General features: G+C 43.9%; 1 protein-coding gene across 5 annotated transcripts in view; it reads left to right on the top strand.

The window, feature by feature from the left end:
- LOC121541384 (rap guanine nucleotide exchange factor 2) overlaps window positions 1-15774 on the top strand; it is a 148830-nt gene extending 133056 nt beyond the window's left edge. For 3 of the 5 annotated variants that reach the window (XM_041850370.2, XM_041850380.2, XM_041850395.2), the window contains 9 exons: window positions 1069-1192; window positions 1922-1945; window positions 3526-3749; window positions 4040-4210; window positions 5103-5252; window positions 9824-10028; window positions 10324-10838; window positions 11270-11575; window positions 12286-15774. In XM_041850370.2, coding sequence (XP_041706304.1) covers window positions 1069-1192; window positions 1922-1945; window positions 3526-3749; window positions 4040-4210; window positions 5103-5252; window positions 9824-10028; window positions 10324-10838; window positions 11270-11575; window positions 12286-12311 — 1745 coding nt within the window. In that variant the 3' untranslated portion in view covers window positions 12312-15774. Of the gene's footprint in view, window positions 1-1068; window positions 1193-1921; window positions 1946-3525; window positions 3750-4039; window positions 4211-5102; window positions 5253-5490; window positions 5557-9823; window positions 10029-10323; window positions 10839-11269; window positions 11576-12285 lie in introns of all 5 variants that reach the window. The other 2 variants (XM_041850364.2, XM_041850388.2) reach the window with 1 other exon arrangement.
- Window positions 15775-16057: the final 283 nt, after the last annotated feature.

Consider the following 16057-nt stretch of genomic DNA (forward strand, 5'->3'; position numbering starts at 1 on the left):
CTCACTCCAGCTATTTTTGAACTTTTCGTGTTGAAAAACAATATCCCACGTATAAATACAGTAATGTACACACACTGAAGGGTAAAAAATGTATATAATTTTTTTGGTGGGCAACTGCAAACTTCATGTAGTAGGTCATTCAAGGAGTTGGTCTGATGGTGCCCTCTGTCATTGGCCTCCCCCCTTACTTGAGGAGCAAAAGAGAACAAAAGAGGCAACCACTCCCCTTCCCTTTCCACTATGTCGCCTATTCCCCCTCAGGAGAAAATATTTAGCATGGGTCCTCAGATCCTCAAAAATGTCTACAGCTGCACCATTGAGAGCATCCTGACTGGTTGTATCACTGCCTGGTATGGCAACTGGTATGGAAACTGCTTGGCATCCGACCGCAAGGCGGTACAGAGGGTAGTGTGTATGGCCCAGTACCTCACTGGGGCCAAGCTTCCTGCCATCCAGGACCTCTATACCAGGTGGTGCCAGAGGAAGGCCCTAAAAATGGTCAAAGACTCCAGCCACCCTAGTCATAGACTGTTCTATCTGCTACTGCACGGCAAGCAGTACCGGAGTGCCAAGTCTAGGTCCAAAAGGCTCCTTAACAGCTTCTACCTCTAAGCCATAAGACTGCTGAACAGTTAATGAAATGGCTAGCCCCCCCCCGCTACTCTGTTTATTATCTATGCATAGTCACTTTATCCCAACCTACATGTACATATTACCTTGACTAACCTGTACCCCCGCACATTAACACATTACCCCCTGTATATAGCCTCATTATTGTTATTTTATTGTGTTACTTTTTTAAACTTGAATTTATTTAGTAAATATTTTCTTAACTCTTATTTTTCTTAAAACTGCATTGTTGGTTAAGGGCTTGTAAGTAAGCATTTCACGGTAAAGTCTACACCTGTTGTATTCGGCGCATGTGACAAATTAAATTTGGCTGGGTCCCCCATTTTTTTATACAATGTTGCACTAAATTAGATTGTATGCCAATATTGCATTAATATTGTACTATAAGGCATCTTAATCAATCTGTTATAACTAATAGTCTCTCTTGTCTTTCCCCAGGCAACGACTCTAAAGTGGATGGCCTGGTGAACTTTGAGAAGCTGCGGATGATCGCCAAAGAGATCCGCCACGTGGGTAGAATGGCCTCCGTCAACATGGACCCAGCGCTCATGTTCAGAACCAGGTAACATCGGGAAAAACGCGGAAATCCAATATTCCCAGAAGACCAACAACACTTCACCATCCCCTTTAGGTCCAATCAAATCACTGTAGATTGTCGATGATTGATTGTTCACATGTAGATTGTCGATATTACCTGCATCCACGCTTTTCTCTTGAGCAACCGTTTCTCCAGGCAACCCAGCTGTTTCCTGTACTGTCTACTTATTGTTAGCGTAGAAACCACACGGTGCTCATGTGAAACCACACGGTGCTCATGTGAAACCACACGGTGCTCATGTGAAACCACACGGTGCTCATGTGAAACCACACGGTGCTCATGTGAAACCACACGGTGCTCATGTGAAACCACACGGTGCTCATGTCAAACCACACGGTGCTCATGTCAAACCACACGGTGCTCATGTCAAACCACACGGTGCTCATGTCAAACCACACGGTGCTCATGTCAAACCACACGGTGCTCATGTGAAACCACACAGTGATCATGTGAAAGTGTGTGTGTGACTTTGCATGTCCACCATGCTGCCATGTGACTTTTGGGTGTCTGTGGTTGTTATCAGTGTTTGTCTCTCTTTCTCTCTATTGTGGGCCTCTGGTAACCTTGCTCATCTTGGTGTCTCTTAGTGGTCTATCCTGTCTAAGCTTGTCTCCCTCTTTCTTTCTCTCTCTTTCCCTCTCTCCGTCCACTCTTTGCCCTCCACGCTTCACTGTTCATGGCTATCCCTTCTAGGAAGAAGAAATGGAGGAGTTTAGGGTAAGTTTTGGTGACCTACGATTTTTCCATGCTTTTTTATTCTGCCCAATTTGTGCTCTCTCTCTCTCCCTCATTTCTGACGCCTTGTTTGTTTGGTTTAATGCTGATTTGACTAACCACTTATTTAGTGCTGATTTGACTAACCTGTTATTTAGTGCTGATTTGACAAACCCGTTTGGTTTGATACCCTTCTAACACTGCTTGGCTCTGGTAAAACTTTCTTTAGAAAAGGAAATGAACATGACTTTTGCTAGTTTGAAGTCACACTTTTTTTATGCCCAAAATATTTTGCAATGACTCATTAAAACTGATAGAGCGATTTGCATCCCATTCAATTCATAATGCAATTCACAATCCATGAACTAGCAAAAGTGATTACTTTGTGTCTTCCCATCTACTTACCAAAAACAGCATGCCAACTTCCATCTTGTTTTCAGTTCTATCAGTTTGTCATGGTGTGGATTTATTCTGTGTATCAGCCTCCAGACTAAGAATATCTTCTTCAACATGAAAGTCTATAGTGTGCTACAATTACAGCCAAACTCGTCATGCTTTACATTAGAGTTTGACAAATTATGTTTTTGCCCTTGCACTACACAGCTGATTCAAATAACCAACTCATCATCAAAGTTTGGTTATTTGAAAGCTGTGTAGTGCTAGGTTAAAACCCAAAACGTGCACCCAGGGGGGGCCCCAGGACCGAGTTTGGGAACCCCTGGTCTACATCAGTGGCCAAGGAGGTAGTATACAGAACAGTCATTGTGTTCAATTCCACCACACTATACATGTACTCTGGATGTACCATAGGTTCTTATGAAAAGGCGTTTCACTACAGCTACCTTGGTTTTAGACCACAGAAATGTTAACTATGACTATCTATCACTATTTGAACCCCCAACAAACACACATCCCCTGTTTCCTGACTGATTGACCCCCTGGCCCTATTCCCTCCCCTTCTTCCTTGGAATGCATGGAATGTTCTGGAGCTGAGAGGAATGCCCCCAAAGCCTCAGTCTCTGCATGTCTGCCACTCAAACGACCCTCCTCTCAACTACCTTCTAGGAATAGTACCCACACACACAGTTACCTAGATAGTAGTACACACACAGTTACCTAGATAGTAGTACACACACAGTTACCTAGATAGTAGTACACACACAGTTACCTAGATAGTAGTACACACACAGTTACCTAGATAGTAGTACACACAGTTACCTAGATAGTAGTACACACACAGTTACCTAGATAGTAGTACACACACAGTTACCTAGATAGTAGTACACACACAGTTACCTAGATAGTAGTACACACACAGTTACCTAGATAGTAGTACACACACAGTTACCTAGATAGTAGTACACACGCAGTTACCTAGATAGTAGTACACACGCAGTTACCTAGATAGTAGTATACACACAGTTACCTAGATAGTAGTACACACGCAGTTACCTAGATAGTAGTATACACACAGTTACCTAGATAGTAGTACACACACGGTCATAGTCTGATGGTGGTCTCTCTCTCCCCTCTGTGTGTGTGTGTGTGTGTGTGTGTGTGTGTGTGTGCGCACGTGTGACCAGTTCTCTTAGCCAGGGCAGTGCCAACGCGGCGGTGCTAGACGTCACCCAGACGGGCGGGCACAAGAAGCGGGTGAGGCGGAGCTCCTTCCTGAATGCCAAGAAGCTGTACGAGGATGCCCAGATGGCCCGCAGGGTCAAGCAGTTCCTGTCCAACCTCAGCCTGGAAACCAACGAGGAGGCGCTGCAGACCCTCTCGCTGCAGTGTGAGCCCTCCATCAACACACGTAAGTGGTGGAGAGAGTACATGCTGTGGACAACACACACTTGCTTGTGTTCTGTCTCACACTTAGTGCGGGCTAGAATAGGGTACATGCATGCTGTGTACACACACACACACTTGCGATCTCTAACTGCAATATGAGCCCTCCATCAACACGTGATTGATGCACACATGAATGCTGTTGGTACAAACACAAATTGTCCAGGTGGCCATTTTGGCTCAGCAGCAACACTCGGTTTCTCACTGGTAGTATTGATTGTTAACGTACCACATTCTCCTTCAACCATTTCTCAGTGCCCAAGAATGCTGGTGGCAGTAAGAGGCCAGACACGTCTCCGGTGGTGTCCAGGGCTGCCAGCCAGCAGAGGGGCCAGCTGCAGAAGGGAAACCAGGCCCTTCAGGTGCCCGCCGTGGCCCTCTACCCCTCCCGCAAGAAAGTACCCGTCAAGGACCTGCCACCATTCGGTAAGAACAAGTTAAGGGGGAAAATATACTTGATGCATATATGCACGTTTTAGAACATTGTTTCTTTCCGACATTCGCTTTCAGGAAAACACATTAATTTCAGTTTCAGGTAAAATGTACCTCATCACAATGTTGCTTCTATTGTGGCATTACGCTAGCTTAGACACTATGAGCAGGTTTCCCAAAGACCCGGATAAAGTTTATTCCTGAACTAAAACACACTGTCAATGGATATTCTAAGGATTAATCTGCATCTGGGAAACCTGCCTTTGCTGAAGTTTTTATCCTACTCCAAACATGGATTAGGTTGAGGGTTAAAGCTGGAATCCTTAATGTGATATTATAACAACAAAGAAGTTACTGTAAACTACTAACAGTTTTTTCCCCTCAGACATTATTGCACGCGTGGTAGAAGAACACAATATGTACTGCATTTATTTTTTACCATGCTGCACGACGCTCCTCAGTTCAACAACAAAAATGATAACAACGGTGGTGGGGCGGCCAGCGGTGGTGGGGTGGCTACTGTGGATTCCATCTTTAAGTGTAGCTCAGAGGGGATTAAAGTACACTGTGGGAAGTGGGAACTATTTCTTGGAAGAACCTCCAGTGGAGGGAGACATTAGCTCATGTAGTTGTGCTTCACTGTGTTGATACAGTAGTATCCACTCTGCCAAGTTTGCTTTGCTCCATCCGTTTAAATTCTCAGACAATAGATAAAACCTCTGTAGTACTACCTCTCATTTGACTGTGATTTGAGCACCACCTAGAGGCCATATGGCCAAGTGAGGATTAAAAACTCACCAGACAATGTAGGCTATGGCTACGTTTAAAACCCCACCATTGACGTTCTCTCCACAACGCTAATTTTGGCTATGGTTTTGTTTTGAAGGCACAAGTTCCCCTCAGTCGTTGAAGAAGATCCTGTCACTGTCGGAGGAGGCCAGCGAGCGTCACAAGCGTCAGACGGAGGACACAGTATCCAGCACCTCCTCGCAGCTCTCCTCCCCACCCACCTCCCCACAGAGCTCGCCCAAGAAGGGTAAACTAAATAATCCCATCAGTCCAACCTCAGCCTATAGACAAGGGGAGAAGGGCTATGTAAAGGGCTCCCTTTTGTCGTTCTGAGCCTAGACCACCTAGTCTACACTGTTCCATATTGGAATCAGCTATCAATCACCCCTACCTACCTCCCATCCCAACTACCTCACTCCTTACATACTGTGATGCTGTCCTGTGTCCTATCTGTGTGTGATGTCTCTTTGCCTTGCCGCACGCAGGGCTCAGGACACTGAAGGGCCAAAGTTTCCGGAAGGTTACCTTGACCAGTAAACAGACAGCCACAGGTAAACTGGGACTGCCCCAGACCGGCCCTAGACCTAGATGCTGCTGGCCTAAAACACATTTTGGGGTGCCCCTAATGATGCCCCCCTAAACATGCAGGGTATTTGTTGTTCAATTCCAACCAAGTCTTAACTGAAGATGACTAATATTACATTATTGATTAAGTAACAAATCAGGGTCACGTTCATTAGGCAACAAATGGAGTAAAACAGATTGATACAGATAGGAACTACCTAGACCTGTCCAATAAGAAAAGAAGGCCCGGAAAATCGTCAAAGACCCCAACCACCCAAGCCATAGACTATTTTCTCTGCTGCCGCATGGCAAGAGGTACCGGTGCATCAAGTCTGACACCAACAGGCTCTTGAACAGCTTCTGTCCCCATGCAATACAACTGATAAATAGCTAACAAAATGGCTACACGGACTGTGTTTACCTTGTATCTTTATTTACCTTTTATTTCAGTATTTGCACTGTCTTTATGTACACTCACAGGGCCCTACACACTCACACAGACTGTCACTCCAACACACACAAACACTCCATCATTTGCTCACTCACACATAACATGGACATACAGTACCAGTCAAAAGTTTGGACACACCTACTCATTCCAGGGTTTTTCTTTGTTTTTTTCAATATTTTCTACATTGTAGAATAATAGTGAAGACATCAAAACTATGAAATAACACATATGGAATCATGTAGTAACCCAAAAAGTGTAAAAATAAAGAAAAGCCCTGGAATTAGTAGGTGTCCAAACTTTTGACTGGTACTGTATATTTATACTGACTCACTCACATACGAGCTGCTGCTACTACTCTGTTTATCTGTTGGCTACTCCCCTTATCCCTATACATATCTACCTCCATCACTCCAGTATCCCTGCACATGTAAATATGGTATTGGAACTGACTTTTTAGATATTTCCTGTATATAGTATGCTTGCTTACTTTGTGTAGTTCATATTTCTTATTCCTCGTGTGCTTTTTTCTAGTAATACATTGTTATTGATTATTGCATTGTTGGGTTTCACTGTACTTGTGCGTGTGACATTGAAACTTGAAACTAAGAAACTCATTTTCATTTTCCATTGCAAAATGTTTTTAAATGTTTTACGTTGCATGCCCTAATGAACACGACCCAGTTGGATCTTACGAAGACGAAGTGGTTGGACCTGTATACAGTGCATTCGGAAAGTATTCAGACCCCTTTACTTTTTCCACATTTTGTTACGTTACAGCCTTATTCTAAAATGAATTAAGAAAAAAAAATCCTCATAATGACAAAGCAGAAACTGGTTTTTAGAAATGTTTTCAATTTAAAAACTGAAATAGCTTATTTACATAAGTATTCAGACCCTTTGCTATGAGACTCGAAATTGAGCTCAGGTGCATCCTGTTTCCATTGATCATCCTTGAGTTGTTGCTACAACTTGATTGGAGTCCACCTGTGGTAAATTCAATTGATTGGACATGATTTGGAAAGGCACACACATGTCTATATATGGTTCCACATTTGACAGTGCATGTCAGAGCAAAACCAAGCCATGAGGTCGAAGGAATTGTCCGTAGAGCTCCGGGACATGATTGTGTCGAGGCACAGCTCTGGGGAAGGGAGGTGATCAAGAACCTGATGGTCACTCTGACAGAGCTCCATCTGTGGAGATGGGAGAACCTTCCAGAAGGACAACAATCTCTGCAGCACTCTACCAATCAGGCCTTTAAGGTAGATTGGCCAGACGAAACGACTCCTCAGTAAAAGGCACATGACAGCCCACTTGGAGTTTGCCAAAAGGCACCTAAAGTACTCTTAGACCATGAGAAACAAGATTCTCTGGTCTGACAAAAACCAAGGTTGAACTCATTAGCCTGAATGGGAAGCGTCACGTCTGGAGGAAACCAGGCACCATCCCTACGGTGAAGCATGTTGGTGGCAGCATCATGTTGTGGGGATGTTTTTCAGTGGCAGGGCCTGGGAGACTAGTTAGGATTGAGGGAAAGATTAACAGAGTAAAATACAGAAAGATCCTTGATGAAAACCTGCTCCAGAGTGCTCAGGACCTCAACCTGGGGCGAAGGTTCACCTTCTGACAGGACAACAACCCTAAGCACACAGCCAAGACAACGCAGGAGTGACAAATCTCTGAATGTCCTAGAGTGGCCCAGCCAGAGCCCGGACTTGAACATGATCGAACATCTCTGGAGAGACCTGAAAATATCTGTGCAGCAACGCTCCACATCCAACCTGACAGAGCTTGAGAGGATCTGCAGAACAGGTTTTCCAAGCTTGTTGCATCATACCCAAGAAGACTTGAGGCTGTAATCGCTGCCAAAGGTGCTTCAACAAAGTACTGAGTAAAGGGTCTGAATACTTATGTAAATGTTATTTCAGTTTTATTTTATTTATTTGTTCCTAAAATGTCTAAAAACCTGTTTTTACTTTGTCATTATGGGGTATTGTGTGTAGATTGATGAGGAAAAAAACAATTTAATCAATTTTAGAATAAGGTTGTAACGTAACAAAATGTGGAAAAAGTCAAGGGGTCTGAATACTTTCCGAATGCACTGTATATACTGAACAAAAAAAAAACCGCAACATGCAATAATGTCATTGATTTTACTGAGTTACAGTTCATATGAGGAAATCAGTCATTTGAAATAAATAAATTAGGCCCTAATCTATGGATGTCACATGACTGGGAATACAAATATGCATCTGTTGGTCACAGATACCTTTTAAAAAATGGGCCTCACAATGGGCCTCAGGATCTCATCACAGTATTTTTGTGCATTCAAATTGCCATTGATAAAATGCAACTGTGTTTGTTGTCCGTAGTTTATGCCTGCCCATACCATAACCCCACCGCCACCATAGGGCACTCTCTTCTCAACGCTGACATCAGCAAACCGCTCGCCCACACAACGCCAACATGGTCTGCAGTTGAGGCAGGTTGGACATACAGACAAATTCTCGGAAACAATGTTGGAGGCGGCTTATGGTAGAGAAATTAACATTAAATTATCTGGCAACAGCTCTGGTGGACATTCCTGCAGTCAGCATGCCAATTTGCACACTCCCTCAAAACTTGAGACATCTGTGGCATTGTGTTATGTGACAAAACTGCACATTTTAGAGTGGCCTTTTATTGTCCCCAGCACAAGGTGCACCTGTGTAATGATCATGTTGTTAAATCAGCTTCTTGATATGCCACACCTGTCAGGTGGATGGATTATCTTTCAAAGGAGAAATGCTCTCTTGTGCACAAAATTTTAGAGAAAAATAAATAAATTCTGTGATCTTTTATTTCAGCTCATGAAACATGGGACCAACACTTAACATGTTGCATTTATATTTTTGTTCAGTGTATATAGGGGGTCCTGAGGGCTTGTGTCTGTCGCCCCACTTGTCTTAGTAGCGGAGCTGCTGCTGTGATGTCTAGTAGTATGACAGTCGCTTCAGAAGATAGATGGGCTCAGATGCTCCTGCTTCACCGACATCCACTACTCCGCTTGATTCATGTCCGTGTGTTTAGAAGCCAGTAGAAGCCCTTCGGTCCACCGGGGAAAAACTAATTCCTTTCATTATTGGATGGGTTTCAGGAACTGACTTGATGCTAGGCCATCTGACTTGGAAGAGCAGTCCTCCATTTTCTGAGTGGTAGCTCGCGGTTGGTTTGCCAATGATTTAATGTCACAGAAGACTCCATTTACGATGACTTGTTAGATGTTAGAATGTTAGAGAGCAGAGTAATTTGATGAGATTTCTGGCTTTGAGATGTGAGTCCAAGCTAAAGGTGTGAGGATCTTCATTTTTTGAATTGGATTGCTGCCCCAAGCACGTTCTGAGTTTTGTTGTAAGGTTGCTGTGTATTTCCCCTAACCTTTTATTAGGCTGATTAGGTGATTCTAGGTGGTTGTAGGCTTGTGTAGTGGCTTCTTTGAATCTTATTTTTCTCATTTACTAGTAGGTCACAGTATGACCGTGTTAAAGCTGTAAGTTATCTGGTGTGACGGTAGTGATTTGAGAGGTTAGAGGTTTTGTTTTCGAGGTGCAGGTAGAAAGAGAAGTTTCTCTAGGCCTATGTGTTCTCTTATCCAGCCTGCTGTAAAATCCATGTTAGGAGGTTCTGAACGATGCAACCCCCTGAACACAACCCCTGGACTAGTAGATTGGAATAATTTAGCACTTTGTGACAGCTGCTGATGTGAAAAGGGTTTAATAATGATTGATCAGTCAGTTAATGTCCCAACCCCCTACTCTCTCCAGGCTACCCCAGAACAGGAGACACCTACTCAGACTCAGGTCACAGCGAGATCTCGTCACGCTCCAGCCTGGTCAGCAACTCCTCCTTCGACATGGCCCAGGAGGAGAGGAGGGGTCTCAGGCACTCCGGAGGTGTTGGAGACCCCCACGCTGGAGGGGTGCGTCTGGAGAGGAGGGCTACGACAGACCCGGACCAGTACAGCCTCAGGTATGAACCAACACTGCCTATTTCTAATGACCATCATCCCAAAAACGTTGTTTAAAGGGATAGTTTACCCAAGTTCTAAAATTGTTAAGTGGTGTTTAACTTGAAAATGTAGTACTTGGTACACATCCTATTTTAAAAGCTAATTACAGTGATGAGCTTTAAATGAGCTTCAAAAATTGAAAAAGAAATAGTTCCAATCCCAACCCTTTATTTTTCCACTTGAGTGGAAAACCCATTGCAAAGGTATAGCTTGTCTCTAATCTCTAACCCTCTGACCCCCCCCCCCCACAAACAGTTCCTACTCATCCATGCAGGACTGCCGGGGCCTGTATACCTGTGCTACGGTTGTCTCTCCCAGCTCTGAGGAGCTGACCCAGGACCAAGGAGACCGTGTCTCCCTGGACGCCGCCGACAGTGGTCGCGGCTCCTGGACTTCGTGCTCCTCGGGCTCCCATGACAACATCCAGACCATGCAGCAGGGACGCAGCTGGGAGGCCTTCGGACCTGGCGGTGTGGTCAGCGTGGGTGTCCACCCTCCCGGGGGGCCTGAAGCGTTACTAGGGGGCCCCTCTGGACTGTGGGTGTCTCAGGCTAGAGGGAGCTGGGCATCGGCCTCTTCTTCATCTTCCTCTGCGGCGTACTGGGGCGAGGACTCAGAGGGTGACACGGGCACGATTAAACGGCGAGGCGGGAAGGACGTGAACGCTGACCCGGAGACGAGTAGTATCACGTCCATGGGGTCTGACGAGGCCAAGCAGCACGGGAGGCCATCGCCGTCACCCATCACCGCCGGCAATAAGGGTCTTATCAGTGAGTTGACGTCTGAAAATGTTGTTTGTCTGTTGTGTTGATGGAAGGGTTTAGCTGTCCTCATAGGCTAATGTTATAGTGTCCATACCTGTTCCTAATGTTATGGTGTCCATACCTGTTCCTAATGTTATGGTGTCCATACCTGTTCCTAATGTTATGGTGTCCATACCTGTTCCTCAACAAATAAACAGGGTCCTGGTGAAAGGTCGGATTTGAGAATGTTCTGAAAATGCCAAACCCTGCTCACATGCGTATTCATTTTTGCATTCATGCTTTTTACGATTTGCGTACATCCTTGGAGAGAAGTGCATGTCAGCTGAATTATGTCCGCATGTAGATCTCCATGCCAACACTTTTTCTGGATGAAGTGTGTGGCGCAGATGCGTAAAGTATTAATTGCATTTTACCCCACCATCTTTCACCCCCCTTAGCACGAAAGGAGAGCCGTTACCGCGAGCCCCCTCCCACCCCGCCGGGCTACACCGCCCTGACAATCTCTGACTTCAGTGAGGGCCAGACGCAGTCGCCACCCCCGCCCACGGCCCCGTCCCACTCTGGCCGCCGCCCGCCCGACTACACCACGGCCCTGCAGCGCTCGCGCATGGTCACCCAGTCGCCTGACTCCCAGCACCACCACCAGGTCCAACAACACCCAGGTTCCGGAACCACAAAGCGCCATGGGCTCCACCGCACCCACTCGCCAGGCGAGGACGAAGAGCCAGAGGAGGAAGAGGAGGGTGAGTCCTTGTCTCCCAAACTAGTCGCTCTGAGGAAGACAGTGGCACACACAACACCAGAGACAACCAGGCCCTGAGATGAGTGTACGGGTTAAAGGGCAGCTCCCCCCCCTCCCCTATCCCCCCTCCCCAGGCTGAGGTAAATGACTGATTTATACCAACGATAACCTGCATGCCCACCAGGAACAACACGGACTACCCTCATATCCACCGCAAATCTAGCCTGGTCCCAGATCTGTTTGTACTGTCTTGCCAACTCCTATGGGGAATGGGCATTGAGGAGATGTCAAGACCAAACAAACCGATCTGGGACCAGGCTAGCACAAACCCACCACGGCATCTCATGTGCATGAAGTCCTCATGCTTGGACTAAAGCTCATCAGGCGTTAGCGCCTCACTCTCTGTGTCGAATGGCATTCATCTGGGGGCACAAGTTGTTACTGTAGGTTTGCTCACCCATTTAAAAAAACAAACAAAAAATTTGACTATGCTTGCACACATGCTCCTCCATCCCCAGCAGTGTTTTTCTCACTTTTAACATTGTTTGTCGTTAATAGGCATATTGTTCAGTTTTGATAGTAAATCATGGTATGGTAAGTTCACATAGAGGCCAGTTAGTGATGTTGTGGGGGCTTTCTGCCTCTAATTCTTTCACAGGGTTTTACCATCTTGGTAACCAACATTGCTATTTTTTTTCTTTCTCTCTTCAGAGGATGAACAGGTATCAGCAGTCTGAGAGAGAACGGTCTTCTGCTGGATGACTTTAAGTCGCTTCCATGGAGCCAGATCAAAAGACACTGACTGATTGATGGACAGACAAACCAATCCAGTACGTGCCTGCCTCCTCCGTCGGACTCTCCCTCCTGATTGGTGGACTCCTTTGTTCATCTCCCTCCCCTGCCTTAAAGCGTTATGGGGGGTTGAATAACCTGCTTGAAAAAATACTGTGAAGAAGAAGGAGAGATGGAAAAAGAAAGACATGCCTGGAAAAAAGAAAAATAAGTCTAACTGTTTTGCTGGAAAAACACACGGCGATGCGTGACAACAACGCTCACACAAACACACAGCTGTCCTGGAACAGCTTTTCAAGACTATTATCACCGTATCCCAACCCCACTTCGCTTTACACACAGCATCATGACGTGTTGAGCTTTGTCTGCACTTTTTCTTTTTCTACTTAATAAAACGTGAACAAACCGGACAATGTTTTTTTTTTTTTTTTTTAAGAACATTTGATCAATTTTGAACTCTTAAGGATTTTCAAATTCCTTCTAGTTTTTTGGGGGTATTCTTTCCAGAACTATTGCACTCTGGGGGTAAAAGAGACTATACCCAAGTCTCATATCTCTGGACTCGGAATAACAAATCTGTAAAAAATAGTGTTTTATTCCACAATTACAGTATTATCTGGTCATTCACATATTAGACATGACCTAGTGGTGTCTCCACCCCACTTCTAACTGGACAGTCACAATGAGATAAATCAGTTGGGGTAACCAACATGTCATTTGGGAACCCAACATGTCATTTGGGGTAACCATCATGTCATTTGGGGTAACCATCATGTCATTTGGGGTAACCATCATGGCATTTGGGGTAACCATCATGGCATTTGGGGTAACCATCATGGCATTTGGTGTGACCAACATGCACCTTCATAATCTAATGTACTGACACACTGGCAGTTTGGCTTCAGCACTTTTCAGTACAACATTAGGTTTTAGTACAACCCTGGCCTGGATATCGGTGTCTTTCCGATACGGCCACATCTTCAGTTCTAGGTCATATACAGTAATGTGCAGGTTTAAAGGTGTGGAGCGTAGCAGTGGCCAAAATAAAGAGGCAACAGCCGAACCTACCTGGCAGGCCGGTCGGTCCCATCTCCGATTGTAAAACCTCTTCTATTTTTAGTCATAGATATGGCTGCCTATAGTTGTTTAGCTAACTTATCTAGCTAGACTAGGCTAGCTAGCTAGCCTAACCTACCTAAGTTAGCGATTTCCCCCCCCCCCCACTGTAACACAGTAATATGTTAGTCAGCAATACACAATATGGGTTTCAGTAGATAAACTAAAGTTAGCTAGCTAGCTAGGTGGCTTACTTACTTAGCTAGCCACCGTATTTGTCATCTGCCCACTTGGTGCTGGCATCGGCTGTAGCTGAGCTTCTAGCTAAATCCAACTCTTTGTTTTGAATCCTCTTCGCTGTATTCCGGTTGAAACAGGTATGGTTGAATGTCACCATGTAGCTAAAGAAAATGCTCCATCTTCGAATTCGTGTTGATGAGAGGAATCACTTGAAGCCATTGTAGTCTGGTCAATTCTTTCAGTTTTGCCCAAAGGATTGTGTTGTTAGTGTCCGTCTCCCTTTCAAAAAAGCCTGCCTTGGGGGAGGGACGGGGACAGAGCCCGAAGCACCGACCCCACACAAGTTGTAGTCTTTCGGAGACTGGAACATTTTCAGCTTGTATATTTAGCAATGAATCCGCTAATAGGAACATCCAGGTTTTAACCTGGAAGGTCACCTGGTGTCTTATATTCATTCTATATTTAGACAGTATTGTTTTGGACAACTACAGGATATTTATATTGGCTTAGTCTTCTCCCTAATGGGTTGTGATGTTGAAAGAGACGCGTTTTAGTTATGCACCCCAAAGGCAGAACAGGGCTTGAATCCTATACAGGTGAATGGAGTCTCAGGTCTTTCAGTGGTGCTGCATAGACAAACTCTTTCCCTGGGTTCTGTCAAACATTTAAAGGGGCAATCTGCTGCGGCTACCTCCATTTTTGGACTTATAAATTAATAATATATACCTATTGATTCTTGAAGAATATAACTTATAAATGCCTCAGCTTAGTTCAACTGTCAAACTCCATCATACCCCAAAATAGAATCTTGTTTTACTTTAATGTTTGTAATTGTAAACATACATTGTATAGCCTCAAAAACATGCTTAAAACTAGCAGTCCTTGCATCCATAGCTCCGTCTATGAATTTGAGAGCCGTTACATTTCTCCAGGCCCACCCCTCAGCTTTTTACCAAAACAGAGGTGGGGCGAACACTTTATTGTTTCAACTAAGGATTGCCCTTTAAGACTGAACTAGAATACACGAGAATGAACTAAAATACACCTTCTCTCCAAACTTGCTGTTGGATACATCCCTTCCTCTTCATTGCAAAGCCAGTTGGAGAAGTCCTCCACTGTTACAGGCATCAAGATCAGTGGATGTGTATATGACTAGGTAATGCTAGCGTAGAACAACCTGTTTTCCACCATTTCTCAACATCATTGGAATTGACTGAAGAAAATTATTTAATATGTTTATTGTTTTTTGACTCCGGTGGGGAACTTACCTAGATGAAATAATTAACTTTGAAGGCTGCTAATCAGAATTATTAGTACTCAAATTGTGAAAGTGTCACTTTGACTTGTTTCTTTTATCACTGAGTTGTGCTGATCACATTGATCAGTAGTTAGAAACCATAGACTGAGAAGTAGAAATAAACGAGTGCAGTGTTTTTCACTGTGGTCTGTCACTACACTATAATCATTTGTCAGGTCTTTTGTTAATGTTTTTTTTTTAATGCCTGCCGATAGATTGTCTAATGCGTTTGTAATTCAGTGGTGACATGCATCATCATCATTCACTTTCCTTCAACTCTTTAGCAGGCCAAGTCCTATTACGAAAAACTAAACGTTGCACAACAATGTACAAGCATAAAGATAATTGTAGTGGTAGAACTGCTACTCGGTTTGATGTGATGTCAATTGAGAAGTGTATATTTAACTGGTGATGATTTCTCATACTTTCTTGTACTACTTTGACCTGTATGTCTTTTAAAAAGACAATTGGTGGAGTAAGTATCGGTTGTTTTTTTGTATTTTTAATACAATATTTGTAAATATTGGTTATATTTTTGTTGAAATGTACTGTTTATGCCTCAACATCCAGTTTGTATGAAGCTGGGAAATCAATAAATACTACAAAAGTTATCAACTCATAGGTTTAAATGCATTAATTTTTTTCCTGCATTTGGAGGTTTCTTCTTTTGAATATTGTTCCTTTCCAAGACCTCTCCTACATACCATCTAGTGTTTGCACAAGATAAGACATGGAAGTAGCTTGAACTGTGTAACCCTCATACTTTTCTAATTGACAGCAGTGTACGTCAGAATTAATAAAAATATAAGTCTCCACTTGTTTCTTTTTTAACTTTTGTCATTTTTGTTTGGAATAATAATGACTAAAATGTGATACATGCAATGTAAGGTATAGATAACCATGTTTTCTACCAGAGGAGAGAATGTGTTTTATGTTCACTGATCATATTTCTTTCCAAAATAATTTCTAAAACGCCTTCAACTTTTAATAACTAAAACTGTTCAAGGACATTGACTGGAGCCTGCCCTCTAACAATTTAATATGTGCAAGGCTTCTTGAAACCCCCTTGTTTCTTTGAATTAGAGTACATTCAGACCC

Source organism: Coregonus clupeaformis, chromosome 3 (assembly GCF_020615455.1).
Source record: "Coregonus clupeaformis isolate EN_2021a chromosome 3, ASM2061545v1, whole genome shotgun sequence".
Classification (NCBI taxonomy): domain Eukaryota; kingdom Metazoa; phylum Chordata; class Actinopteri; order Salmoniformes; family Salmonidae; genus Coregonus; species Coregonus clupeaformis.